Genomic DNA, 14350 nt, shown 5'->3' with positions numbered 1-14350 from the left:
TTCCAGACTTCCCTCTGAAACTGTTAGCCAGAAGCACTAATAAACAGAAACGCAGAGTTAAGAGGCCCCTCCTCTCCCTTTCACTTCCCAGTGGACATAGTAATGAGTAATCAAGTGCTAAGAGGCCACCAAAGAGAGAGAGGCAAAAGAAGCGAAGACAGATAACGGTGAAAACCGATATTCAGATCCTCAGCTATTCAGAGGGAGCTGCCCCTGCACCCCAAGTGGGCTGTGATCACTAGAATTTGGGACTCCCGTTTCTTAATTGTCTCTTTAGTCTTATCCGAAGAGAAAATTAGATTTCTGGAGATTTCTTCTGTGCCGAGCAATTACGCTAAAGCTGCTTAGGTAGCGGCTCTTTCAACCCGCCTTTCGCTCTTGGAATAATCAGCTACTCCCACCAAGCTTTAGGAAGCTTCTGGGCCGGTGACATAGCTCACCTGGGAGGGTGCCTGCTTTGCCATGCAAGCAACCCAAGTTCGAGCCTCACCTCCGCAGTAGTGGTGGCAGCTTCGACCCCTGCGGTGCCTTTCCCTCTCTCTGTTTTTCTCTGTCTAAACAAGTCAGCCCTGATTAGTGAAGCTCCAGAGATGGGTGGCTAGATGCAGAAAAAGTTCCTTAGAGTCCACAACAAGGATTTTCACTCTTTCTTTTTTTATTTCCTTATTGCCATCAGAGTTGTTACTGCGGCTTGGTGCTGGTCCTATGAATCCACCACCCCAGTGGCCTTTTTTTCCTTTTTTTTTTTTTTCTACTTTATTTTTATTGAACAAGACAGAGAGAGAGTGAGAAAGGAAGGGGACCAGGTGGTGACACACCTGGTTGAGTGCACATGTTACAATGTGCAAGGACCCAGGCTCAAGTCCCTAGTCCCCACCTGTGGGGAAAAGCTTCACAAGCATAAGTAGTGAAGCAGGACTGCAGGTGTCTCTCTTCTTCCTCTCAATTTCTGGCTATCTCTATCCAGTAAATATAATTTTAAAATAGGCAGAAAAAGGAGAATTAAAAAAAAAAAGAAATTGAGAGAGATGGGGGAGACAGAGAGGGAGAGAGAAAGACAGATGCCTGCAGACCTACGTCACCGCTCTTGAAGCATCCTCCCTGCAGGGGGGAGCATGGGCTCAAACCTGGATCCTTGTGCATGGTGATACATGCACTTAACTAACAAGGCTTCCTTTCCCTCTTACCAGGGAACACTTCCCAGGACCCTTGAGAAGTTCCAGCAGCATTTCATTTCCTTCTCCAAATTATGACTCAGTCCATTCTTTCAGGCCAGCTCTGCTCTTAATTAATTTGCGGCCAGATCACTGCCATCTGGTTTATGTGACATCACCCTACCTTTGAGATAAATTGAATTGGACTCCCTTAACTCAAAAAGAAAAAAAATTCCCATTTTGAACATATGTATAAAAAGCCCTCAAAACTCAGAGTCTGTGAGCTAAAGGCACTAATGAAAACAACCCAGCATGCCCTTGGCAGAACACAAAATACCATAGCAGTGCTGAGTACCTGTAATAGTAGCACCAAACTTTCATTTTCTCTCTTTCCTATAACATTATAATAATAAAAGGTCGGGTTAGGCCTTTGTCTGCCTAGTCAAACGGTAATCAAACCACCTAAACACCAGCCAGGCCTGCCACCCAAAGAGATTTCTCTCTCTGTTCTCCCTTTCACGCCCCTCTCCAAAATATTGTCTGGGTTATAATAAGTTACTGCAAAACATTGTGTGCTAATGGGCTTCTTTCTGCTGATGGACAGGTTTTGGATTCGGGAAGACTGAAGGAATATGATGAGCCGTATATTTTGCTGCAAAATAAAGAGAGCCTCTTTTACAAGATGGTGCAACAGCTGGGCAAGGCTGAGGCCGCTGCCCTCATCGAAACAGCAAAACAGGTGAGCGAGCACCGGCAGGGGTGATAATTAGTATCCGTCTCAGCACTTGGCCCCGTGCAACCTGGCACCAGGAGTTGGTAAAAAAAAAAACGAGTAGCCTGTGCCCTTTTCAATTACAAACCTCCAGAGACACAGCTTCATGGCTGAGGCTTAGTAGGCTGCCCCGGGTTGAAGTCAGGTCAGCTGAGAATCACCACCAGGAGGGGTGGGTCACGTGTGCATGCAGGTGTGCTCATGGGGGAGCATTTGAGCTTGGGAGGAGGGCTTCGAGGGGTTCATATTCTCATACAGCAGAGAATGCCCAGATTTGACAGAACTGTAACACTGCACTCGAATTTGAACATTCGTTGTTAAGGTTCATCATGGGAACCTGAGTTTAAGAACCCACTCCACCACTGCTGGTGGACATTTTATGTTTTCCTTCTTTCTAAGAGAGAGAGAGAGAGAGAGACGGAGGCACCTGCAGCACTGCTCCACCGTTCATCCATGAAGCTTTCTCTCTGCACATGGGGACTAGGGACTTGAACCCAGGTCCTCGTGTATAGTAGTAGCATGTGCTTGGCCAGGTGCGCCACCATCCGGCCTCCTCCATGACTAGTCTTAAACTAGACTTACAGCAGACACAGAATCAGAAATCTCTTCTTTTGGTGCCCATGGTATTTCAGGTGTAACCTATGTGCAAAAAAAAGCACTTAGGTCTTAGAATTGTGCTTCCCCTGTCCAGTGTTCTTGTACCAAGCAGCAATATTATTATACTAGGCTACATTTGGGAGGTTCTATAAGAAAAAAAAATCTTTTATGGGGGGGTTAATGGTTTACAGTCAATAGTTAAATACAATAGTTTGTACATGTGTAACATTTCCCAGTTTTCCGCATAACAATTCAACCCCCACTAGGTCCTTCTCTACCATCATGTTCCAGGACCTGAATCCTCTCTCCACATCTCCCCTCTCAGAGTCTTTGACTTTGATGCAGTACACCATGGGAGGCTGTTGGGGTTTTTTAGTTCATTTTGCATGTTTTTGCATGGGTCATTGTGCGTATGATTTCACTTCATCTTTATGGCAGTTCCTCTTCATCTCAATTCATGGATGAGACGGTACAAGGTCAAGGGCTTATCCACGGTTACTAAAAGCTGACCCATGGAAGACAGAAGGTGATTTTCTGGGTGAGGCTGAGTGCTGCCTTCAGTGCTGCATTCCCAGTTGAGTTTGCAAACTCTGCTCCTTTGTGCGTGTGGTATCCAAGGTGGGAGCCACCCTTGAGGCCACGGGGTGACAGGACATCCCTCTTGAATTCAGTCTTCCCACTGGCTCAGGTCCCCTTTATAGAAAGACACAAGGAAATGTGTAACCTTGATTCTCTTCCCAGTTGTTTGTCTTCTTGGCATTTGTGCATATGCCTGGTTCTCTGAGAAGAACAAGCTGTCATGTCAGGTTGTCACCTTTTTTTTTTTTCATTCACAAGTATCAATGGATCATTCAGGACTGTAACACCAGGAGGATTAGTTTAAATCAACAAGCTTTTCATTCCACCAGATTACAATTCGTTCTTTTGACAAGAAAAACCCCACATCTGCAGAAGGCTGCTTCCCAAGTCATGGTTTCCTTCCAGAAAACGTTGGAGCAGGCACACTGCATTCCTTTCTGACTAGCACTTACAGACGAGCCCAAGAACAGTAATGGAAGTCCTGTGTTTAGATAGACAAAGCTGAAGGGTGCTGAGGTCTGCTCTGCCTGGCATGACAAAGCAGCACGGGATGGGGGACTCAAATGACAGTACTGGAAGCTGGGATTTTGAGGTCAAGGTCTGCAAGGATGGTTTCCTCTGAATCCTAGTTTCTTCCTACCTGGCTTGTAGGTGCCTGCCTTCTCTCTCTGTCTTCCCATGGCTATTTTTGTTTGTTCGTCTCTGGTAAGAACTCCAAGCATGAGAGGCAGATGAGGCAAGTAGAATCAGGTGTGTAGACAAGGTTTTCTTTTCTTTCTTTTTTTTTTTTTTTTGCCTCCAGGGTTATTGCTGGAGCTCAGTGCCTGCACTATGAATCTACTGCCATTTTTACCCATTTCGTTGCCCTTGATGTTATTGTTGCCATTGCTATTGTTGGAGAGGAGAGAGGGAGAGAGAAAGACACGTGCAGACCTGCTTCACAGCTTGTGAAGTGACTCCCCTGCAGGTGGGGAGCCCGGAGCTTGAACCGGGATCCTTACGCCGGTCCTTGGCACTTCGCGTCAAGTGCACTTAACCTGCAGCACTACTGCCAGGCCCCCCGCAAAGGAATGTTTTGATGGAGTAGCCAGGGGAGCTCTAGGAGCCCTGGTTGGCAAAGTGAGATTGCCAGCCTGGGGGAGCCTAGGAGCCCACCCTGGGACAGGCTGGTGGATGTTTCTGGCATGAGAAGAGCTGGTGGTCTTGATTTGTGATCCATTCAGGGATATCTCTGGTCAAATGTGTCTGGCGCAGGCAGGAGTAAGATGAATTGTTCCTGTGTGGTTGAGGAGTCTGCTTGTTCAAACCTCGTCCCCTTATAGTTTCAGTGAGGGTAGGGGTCAGGCCTCAGCATTTTTTCCTTTACCACCCACGTGGCTTTGTTTTAAATAATTGACCCTATTTCCAAATACATCTGCATTCTGAAGTCTTGGGGGAGAGGAGGTTGGAACTATAGCATGTGGGAGCCAGGCGGTGGCGGAGTGGGTTAAGCACAGATGGCGTGAAGCGCAAAGACCCGCTGAAGGATCCTGGTTCAAGCCCCCGGCTCCCCACCTGCTGGGGGTTCACTTCACAGGCGGTGAAGCAGGTCTGCATGTGTCTATCTTTCTCTTCCCCTCTCTGTCTTCCCTCCCTCTCTCAATTTCTCTCTGTCCTATCCAACAACAATGACAGCAATAATAACAACAATAAACAAGGGAAACAAAAGGGGAAAAATAAAAATAAAATCTTTATTAAAAAAAAAGAACTTTAACATGTGGGGAACTGGGTGGTAGCAAAGCAGGTTAAGCACACATGGCGCAAAGACTGGTGTAAGGATCCCAGTTCAAGCCCCCAGCTCCCCACCTGCAGGGGAGTCGCTTCACAGGTGGTGAAGCAGGTCTGCAGGTGTCTGTCTTTCTCTCCCCCTCTCTGTCTTCCCCTCCTCTCTCCATTTCTCTCTGTCCTGTACAATAACAACAACCTGCAGGGGAGTCGCTTCACAGGCGATGAAGCAGGTCTGCAAGTGTCTCTTTCTCTCTTCCTCTCTGTCTTCCCCATCTCTTTTGATTTCTCTCTGTCCTATCCAACAACAACTATAACAACAATAATAACCACAACAAGGGCAAAAAAAAAATGTGAAAAATGGCCTCCAGGAGCAGTGGATTTGTAGTGTTGGCACCGAGCCCCAGTGATAACCGTGGAAGCAAAAAAAAAAAAAAAAAGAAGGAAAAAAAAAGAACTTTACATGTACATTTTAGCCCTATCTTAAGTGTACAGTTGAGCCTCTCACTACAGACAGGTGCCTCTCACTTGTTCCCTTGCACAAGGAAACAGATCTAATCAAGTTGTTGTTGTTTTTTTTTTTCTGACGTTTAGTTGGTCCTTTACTGGGTTGTTGGAAATGCCATGACACATTTTTGCATAGAAAAAAATACATCATGACTTCCCCGACAACCCAGTGTTTTATCTGTATGTGAAATTCCCAGATCCAACCCCAAAGTTAGGCAAGCCTCGTGTCCTAGATTTGGGGACCTGACCCAGCTGGAATAGGCGGAGGAGACGCTGAGCAGTCACTTGACCTTACTTGTCCCCAAGGCCTCTGAGTTGTGAGCATCTTTCCCCAAAGATCAGGGACCACACACTGCCCAGATATTCCATGCTGTCAGCAGGATCAGAGGAGGTGAAGTATGGTAGGGGTATTCTGAAGAACATAAGGCACTTAAAAATATAAATAAATTTTTCCCATTGATTATAAAAGTTACATCTTCTTTTGAACCCTTACCTCCCAATAACAACCAAAAGAGTACCCAGTGTTCTTCCAAGTAGAGTCTCTACATAATAAAACTTGAATTTTAGAAATGAATTGAGGTGACGCTGTCTACCCAGCCCTAAAGGTAAACATACCTAACATTTGCCGGTCTGGCTCGTTGGCTTGCCCTAATCTTGCATTTTTGTGGCATCATCTCCTTTACGCTTTTATATATCCCCCTCTGACAGATGGAGAAACTGAGTAATTGCTTAAAGTCCCTCGTTAGTGAATGTCAGTGCTGCAGCTGATTGAGTCATTCAGTCAGTTGTCTTTCTTCCCCGGGATGTGTTCTTCCCTGAATTGAAGGGTAACTCTGGACTTCTGGAGAGAGGAAATCCAGTGACCCCAGAAGGGCCTCCCCAGTGCTTTGTGTGCGCCACTCACACCTGGTGGTGCTTCTGCCTTCCGTGGACTTAAGCGGCTGCTTCTCTGAGTAGCTCTTAAAATCACACCTAGCACTTAACTCAGGTGTGTTTTCACTTTGGAGCCATTAATTAGTTCCAGTGAGGTCAGTCATTGTTGTCTCATTTCACAGGTACAAAAAGAGGTTGAATACCCCCTCTCCAAATCAGCAGCGAGTCTAGGGAGTTTAGCCTGACCCCCTCCCTCTCCATCTCAGACTTAGCCCAAGACACAAGGATCCTGTAAATAAGGATTCAGTCCTCTCTGCTGTCCTCATAACCCCTTCTTGTGCTGTAAACCAGACCATATTCTTTAGAGATGGGGGGAGGGGCAGTCAAAGCAAGGATTTTCTCCACAGCATGTTTCTCTTCAGACCAAGAAGCTAAGACTATTTCAATTAAAGATGGCCAATAACAACATTTTCTTCATAACATAAAGCATTGAGAGGGTTATGAGGACAGGAAAGGAAAGGAAAGCTCTTAGTCTGAGAGCATGATCGAGCAGGAGAAGATGAGGTGCACTGACTTCCACTAGCTTTGGGCTGCTTTTAATTTCTGTAAGACATAGCTCTTTTTTGAGGACCCAAACATATAACCCGTCAAAATAGGCCTGGTTTGAACTTGGGAGCTCAGAGCTTCAGGCATGAAAGTCTTTTACAGAACCATTCTTGCTATCTTCCCAGCTCTGTATTTAATTTTTTTTAAATACACTGCTCAAGACTGACTCAATAGATTTCATCATTTCACTAGGGAATCACTAGGCCCTTTTGGGATCATTATTTTGATTATGGTGATAGCATAATGGTTATATAGACTTTCAGACCTGAGGCATCAAAGGTTCCAGGCTTAATCCCCAGCATCAACATAAAGCTAGAACTTTCTGGGTTTGGGTTAAAAAGAAAGAAAGAAAAAGAGGAGGAGTGGATTAAAATTATCCCATTCAAAAGGGCTTTGTTATTAAATACTTACATTATAATGAAATTAGTCTTAGGTTTTACCCCAGCTGGGACCAAACATTATTGAAGAATTTCTTTTTTTTTTCCCTTAAGTGGCATTTAAATATATAGTATTTGATGTGGGGTGATGTTTTTGCAATAGTCAGAAAGCCAGCAATGAGAGAAAACAGTAAGTATGCTTAATATGTTGCATTTCTTTGTTTTTTTCTATCTTTATCTCTTTCTTTCTCCCTTTCTTTTTCTTTGCCTATGAAGTCCATTCTGCCCTGTGATTACTTTGTTGTCAGCACCCACAGATATATTGGTGGTAACATTTTATAAAGAAAGGGTAAAGTTTTGTAATCTCTGGCTAAGAGTCCCGGCTCATCACCCGCCTCAGCCTCAGTTAGAAGGGACATTTTCTATTCTAAAGGCTCAAACAAAACTTTTTCCCATTCTCCTTTAGGGGAAGAAGAGGGGAAAAAATTGCATTTGAGGTCCTTTTTCTCCCAAACACATTTCAAGATAAGAGCTCACAAGTCCTGACATTATTCCATTTTGTTATGCGTATCTGTCAAGGCACTGAGATAGCATACAGGGCCTTAAAACTGATGATTGTGGAACAGAGAAACTTGACAGCATTTCATTTCCTTTATGTTCTGATTACACATTTATCAGAAAACCTGTATCTCTTCCAGTTCAGCTAGAAATTGGTAGAATTCAAGAACTCAAAGGCCTGGCAAAGAACTGTGCTATTATTTGGTATCATCTTACATTTTAGAGAAGTTGCTTGGTGGAGTCATTGTTAGAGCTTTTGCTTCTCCTTTCATTATTGTGCCTTACTATCCCCAGATCACATTTCTATAGACCCTGAAACTGCTTTGCCGCACAAATTAAACACTGGGATATTTCAGACAGACATGCCAGCATCTCAATGCTTGTCAATCAGAGTTTATAAAATATAGGGATTACAACCTGATATTAACATCCAAATCTTTTGTGCTCATTTTATGTGTGAAAATGAGAAACCCTCGTGCAGACGTTAGATTTCTCAGCCTCTTTGTCACCCCTGGTTTTTTTTTTTTAATTTATCTTCAGGTTTTGAGGCAGTAAAATGATTTTGCTTATCATCTTAATGTAGTGATAAAAACATATCTAAGAATCAAAATGATCAGAGCTAAAAGGGAGCTACAGGTTGTCTGGCAAGAAGCCAGCCCCACTGAGGGTTTAAATAGCGCTATTTTCCCCCATGGAATAAACACAGCCCTGCTTTTTTTTTTTTTTTAATTGTGCCTCAAAGCAAAATTATAGTTTGCTTTACATGAAGAAGTGGAAAGTGGGCATAGAAAAGCAGTGCCTAGGGGCGGAGGACTTTAACACTTTTAAATTATTCTTTATAATGTCTGTCTTTTTTTTTTTTAACAGGTGTACTTCAAAAGGAATTATCCGGATATCACTCATAATGGTCACATGGTTACGAACACTTCCAATGGACAGCCCTCGGTCTTAACAATTTTTGAGACAGCGCTGTAATTCTGCCACAACATCAAGTCTTTTCCAAAGGCATTTATTTCCCCATCATTTTCACACCTTCTACACAGCACCGTACCATTTGCCACTCCTGCAATCAATGCCGACACGTACGAAACTCTCTATTCATTGGGGTTTTTCCCTCCAGCTTCACCCAGTGATTTTAAGCTCTGAAAAAAAATGATTTGTTTAATTTATATATTATAGTGTTGTTGTTTTTTTTTTCTTATCCAAATCAGAGGTGCAGGCCACCAATAAAACCTACCAGGTTTTGTGCCTTAAGAGACTCCGGAACTGATTGTTCATTGTGTAAGGTATAAAACAAGTTGCCGTAGTTTTATTTCATTTTTTGTTTAACATCCCCCAGAACTGAATATTATGCTCCAGTCATATCAGGGATTCTTTTTACTTGAAGACCGTGTGAAGTTGCCATTTTTGTCTTAAACCACTCTCTTTAACCTAACTAGATTTTCCTCTCCTCTCTCCCCTCCCTACCCAAAGGCCTGGGGTTAACAGAACACTTTCTCAATGTAAGTAAGAGCCTTGGTAGGCTACAATATAATGATTGTGCTATCTTCAATCGGTTTTGATGGACATGCCTGACTTTGTATGGTAAATGGTACCTTCAGCCTCAGCATGGTGTTATTTTCAAACAAATAAATAAAAGACCAGGCCACACACTGTTCTCCCTGAAATAGGTAGCAACATTCTTACTTGGATTTCAGGTTTACTGACAGTTCACTGTTTGTTGGCCATAAGCTTTCTGGTTCAGTCTTTAATGGAATCCTTTCTCAGTTGAATGCATAGGCTCTTCCAGTGTTGAGAAAAACAGAAGATCATTGCAAGCATGTAATTATGTAATATGTTCTCAGGATGCTTCCAGAAGGTTCACTCCTGTGAGCCTGCATGTGCTAGTTTACCTTGGTCCACTAGTAATACTTTATTTGAATGATGGGGCATTTTTTTGGTGGTAGTGATGGCTGCTAAAGTGTAAGTTGAAGCTAGAAAAGATTTTGCTGTCGTGGTTTTCAGTGGGTTCTCAGGATCTTGTAGAATAAGGTGTCACCAACCTCAAATGGCAGGTTTTATGCCTTTATACAAGTAGGTTTTAGGACTCTTCAATGGAGAGAAACAGATGTTTTATAGAATCAAGCCTTAAAGACACACACACACACCACACACTACTACCACAATACATTGAGTGCAGTCATTCTCTGGCTCTTTGTATTTAAAAATGATAGTTGTTGTTATTATTATTATTATTTCACCAAATCAGTAAGTTTTTTTTTTTAAACAGAATGGTTAATATATCAGAAGCCTACAATGGCAATGATAATGAGGTTTGTGGAAATATTGGAAATCTGTGTTTATTTGGTCTTTAGAGGTTACAGTCAATTGAATAATTGTTTCTATTGTTTTGTCTTAAGGTAATTTTTTTTTTTATGGAAACAAAATTCTACAGAAATAAATGCCAGTTTTCATCTCTATCCCGAGGTTTGTGTTTTTGTTCTTAAAGTGATTACTGACATATACCCTTCTTATTGAAAGCCAGTGAGATCAAAAAGTATCTTCTGTTATCATCTGGGCCCCCAGGCCAGTTAGGAGTACCACAAATACATAAAATGGGGTTCAGACAGATGTCTGCATCTCTGCAAAGAAAGCATTACCGTATGGCCCAGACTTGAACAAGTATGAACTCATTTGAAGGGCTGGCTTTTTGGAAGGTGACTGTCCTAAACTAACAAACACTGGCTCCTTGGTTCATTATCTGGATTTGGGTATAAATTCTGTTGGGTTTATGTGATTGGGAGGCACACCATGTTTGACCCTTGTAAAACTCAGCTAGGGAAAGTACTTTTCCCTTAGAAGGCTTCTGCAAAGATATGACAGGGACATTCTAACACATAGCCGGCAGTTACACTAACAATGTTCTACAGAAAGAGTATATTGGGTGGTTTCGACAAAATCCAATCTCTCCCTCAGCAACCTTGTTTATTCAGCTTGCTGACTCGGAACCCATAAGCTGTTGTAACGGGACTTCACGAAAGCTAGACGTTTCTTACTCATTTGACTGTCGCCATGATAGCCCAAGGCCCAAGGTCAGGGGCCACCTGTTACACAGATGAGAGTGAGCGTGTTGAAACACACATGACTTGAGTAGCACTTGGCTACATGACCTAGAATCACTTGTTGGTTTGTAGAGGACTGAAAATTAAAAACTTGTAAAGCTGAGTCATGGCCCCTGCAATCTGAGAAACACTTCTCTAGCGCAGTGTTGTAACCGCAATTAGTTCTCAATAAATACTAACCTTTTTATTAATTTTTACTATATCTCTAGTCCAGAGACTTCCAAAAGCTCTCCCATATCTTAGCCATATTTGTGTAATAGCTTAAAAAAAAGTTAAAAACAAACTTCTGTTTAAGGTTAGAGGTTTTTTATTTGTTTTATTTTTTTCCTTGATTCTATAAAAGGTACTTAAGATACAAAACAAAACTGCATGTTTATACCCACTCAATTCATGGATCAACAACATAGCTCTTAATGTTGCAAAAATAAAATTAATAAAGATTCCTGGGAACACATCAGGCAACTGAAAACCCCATTTGAAGAACATAAGGTTGTGTGTGAACTGTTGATATTTCTTTAAAAGCTGAAAGACTTTGCATTAGCCAAGCTTTTGCCTTTTTAATTCAGTGTTCTAAAGAAAATAACTTAATCTCGGTAACTAAGCCAGCAGTGTGTGTTGAAAAGCTGGAATAAATGTATGTTTGTTTGAACTTAGAACTAAAACACATTATTAATAAGAAAGAATAATATACCTGGCTTTGTAAGGCACACTCCAGACCCATCTAACTTGCCTTGAGGGTCAACACTGGAACTGGGTGACTTTTCAAGAAGAACCAAGATCAAACCTTTGCTACACTAACAACACTGTACAGAAAGCTTACATTGGGTTGTTCTGACTAAATCTGATCTTTCAGTCAGTAACCTCGTTTATGCAACTTGCCAGCTCAGAACTGGGCAACCCAATAGATGGATGTTTTGAATATTCCAAAAACACTGTATGATCCAAAACTTAATCCTATTTACTTTTGGAGGGCATTGCATGAAAAGCAACTTTTAATCAAATTGCTCAGACTACCTGGACAGAAATTAAAATGGATCTCTGTGAGATGAAGTTTATTATTATAAATGTATTATTATATTAGAAGTGTTGTAAGTGGACCTGGGATGATAGATATGATAATGGTTATGCAAGAAATATCATCTGTGAGGCTCTAGAGGTCCCAGGTTAATCCCCTACCATAAGCCAGAGTTGAGCAGTCCTCTGATAAATAAGAAGTGTTGTAAACTAGAAGAAGTATATTTTAACGCTGTTCCAGGGGCTGGGTGTACTAAGCATGAGGATCCAGGTTTGAGCCCCTGGCTCCCTACCTATAGGGGGGGATGCTTTACAAGTGGTGAAGCAGGTCCTCAGGTGTCTCTATCTCCCCCTCCTCTCCCAATTTCTCTCTGTCCTATCCAATAACAAAAAATAAATAAAGGGGAAAAAATGCCTGCCAGGAGCAGGATTCGCAGTGCAAGCACTGAGCCCCAGTGACAACCCTGGAGGCAAAACAACAACAAAAAAAAAAACAGTTCCCCACCTCTTAAATCTGTGTCTCAACCCCCACCTCCCAATCATGAACTGAAAACCCAATTCCATTAGGACCCAGAAAAAAAGAAGAGGAAAAAAAGGAAGGACATTTAGAAGTAGTAACAGGTGTAGTATGACTTAGAAAAGAAGTTAGATTACAGGGGGAAATGAATAGATAGATAGATAGATAGATAGATAGATAGATAGATAGATAGATAGATAGATAACAGCCAACCTCTATCTGACCTGGGGAGAAATACTGCAGTTTCAAGTGAAGGGGGTAGGGACCCAGAACTCTGGTGGTGGGAACAGTGTGGAATTATACCCCTGCTATCTGATAATTTTTTAAATCAATATTAAATTACTAATAAAAAAATTTTAAAGGAGTCATCAGACTGTGGAGCTAGCAAAATGGAAATGTTATGCTCTGAGATCTCTGGTTCAATCCCCAGCCATGATAAACCATAGCTGAACAGTGCTCTGTTCTTTCTCTCTGTATCTTTCTCATTAAACTAAAAAATAGATAAATAAAAACATTAAAAAAATTCACTTTAATAAGAGTCAACAATGGAGTGAGGATTTTTAAACTTACTATTTATAACAATTTTTTTTTTTCCTCTAAGTCCATGAGTCCGGGCTGATCCTACTAAACAGTTAGATAAGTAGGAAGTTGGAACAACAGATAGGAATGAAAGATCTTTTTGCAGTAGAATGTCAACTGCTAAGTGTAGGACTGGCAGATAAAGTACGGAGTACAGCCATAAAAAATCCAGACGGGGCCAGGCGGTGGAACACTTGGTTAAGCGCGCACATTACAGTGTGCAAAGATCCACCTGCAGGGGGAAAGCTTCACCAGGGCTGCTGGTGTCTCTCTGTCTCTCTCCCTCTATATCTTCCCCTCTGAATTTCTCTGTGTCTCTCTACAATAATAAATAAATAAATAAAACATTAAAATAATTTTTTTTAATCCAGACAGAATTCTGCTCTATGGATACAGGAGTGAGCATGTGGAGGGAGGGGAGACAGGGCACATCCATAGTCTGAACTATCTATGTCCCCAGCTGAATTCATTCACAAGTGGAGGATTGTACCTGGAATGTGGAAGCAGCTGGGTGGTACCATCTTAAAGGGCCACGTGATCATCGTCAACATTGCCAATCCTCGACCAACACCCTTGTCTTTTTGATGTGAGGTGATGATGGCTCCAGCCCATCATTTCTGTGGAATCCCTGTCCTCTCACAGAGGAAACAAAAGCAGCACTGTGTAGTGAGGTTTATTCCCACAGGAAGGTGGGAGGCCGTGCTCCACAAGTGTCCGTGGTATGACACACCAATGGCAAATTAAGGATCAGTGTTTGAAAGCAGAGCCCAAGGCAAACCAACAGCCAGACAAATGCAAATTGAGGACTTTCCTCAAAACAACTGGTCTGGGCCCTTACGTGGCAATGACAATTGAAGGCAGAGGAAGTGTTTCAGGTTAAGAAGAAACAAAAGGTGTGACAATGAAAGGCAATGCATGATCCTGGATCCAAACAACAACAACAACAATAATGATACAATTAGGACAGTACTGAGAGAATTGGTAGAATTTGAGTAAGAATTGTCTAGCAGATAATAGAGTTATATCAATGTTAAATTTCACTATACCAGAATCTGTAAGAGAAAGTCCTCGTTCCTAGGAAATACACATTAATATATTTGTGGATGCAGGGTTATGATATCTGCAACTAAATCTCAAATGGTTCAGCAAAACTGGCAGTCTTATCTACATGTATACACACACATATATGTTTAGATGGTGTTTATAATGATTTTTACTATGGGTACAATCCTTGGTTGGAAGCAATATGTCTTCCTAGCTAGCTCACTGTCTTTTTACCTGCCTACAAAGTGGGAAAGCAAACGCAAGAACTCAGATGAAGGCACAGGGTTTTACTGCATTATTGCAACTCT

General features: G+C 42.0%; 1 protein-coding gene across 1 annotated transcript in view; it reads left to right on the top strand.

Moving 5' to 3' along the window:
* The window catches only part of ABCC4 (ATP binding cassette subfamily C member 4), a 274755-nt gene extending 264509 nt beyond the window's left edge, over positions 1-10246 (top strand). Inside the window, exons 30-31 of the mRNA XM_007526845.3 lie at positions 1759-1893; positions 8655-10246. Coding sequence (XP_007526907.1) covers positions 1759-1893; positions 8655-8762 — 243 coding nt within the window. The 3' untranslated portion in view covers positions 8763-10246. The remainder of the gene's footprint in view (positions 1-1758; positions 1894-8654) is intronic.
* The last annotated feature ends 4104 nt before the right edge of the window (positions 10247-14350 follow it).

This window comes from Erinaceus europaeus, chromosome 5 (genome assembly GCF_950295315.1).
Source record: "Erinaceus europaeus chromosome 5, mEriEur2.1, whole genome shotgun sequence".
Classification (NCBI taxonomy): Eukaryota; Metazoa; Chordata; class Mammalia; order Eulipotyphla; family Erinaceidae; genus Erinaceus; species Erinaceus europaeus.
Note: the sequence above shows the minus strand (reverse complement) of the source record. Positions and strands in the feature narration are given on the sequence as shown.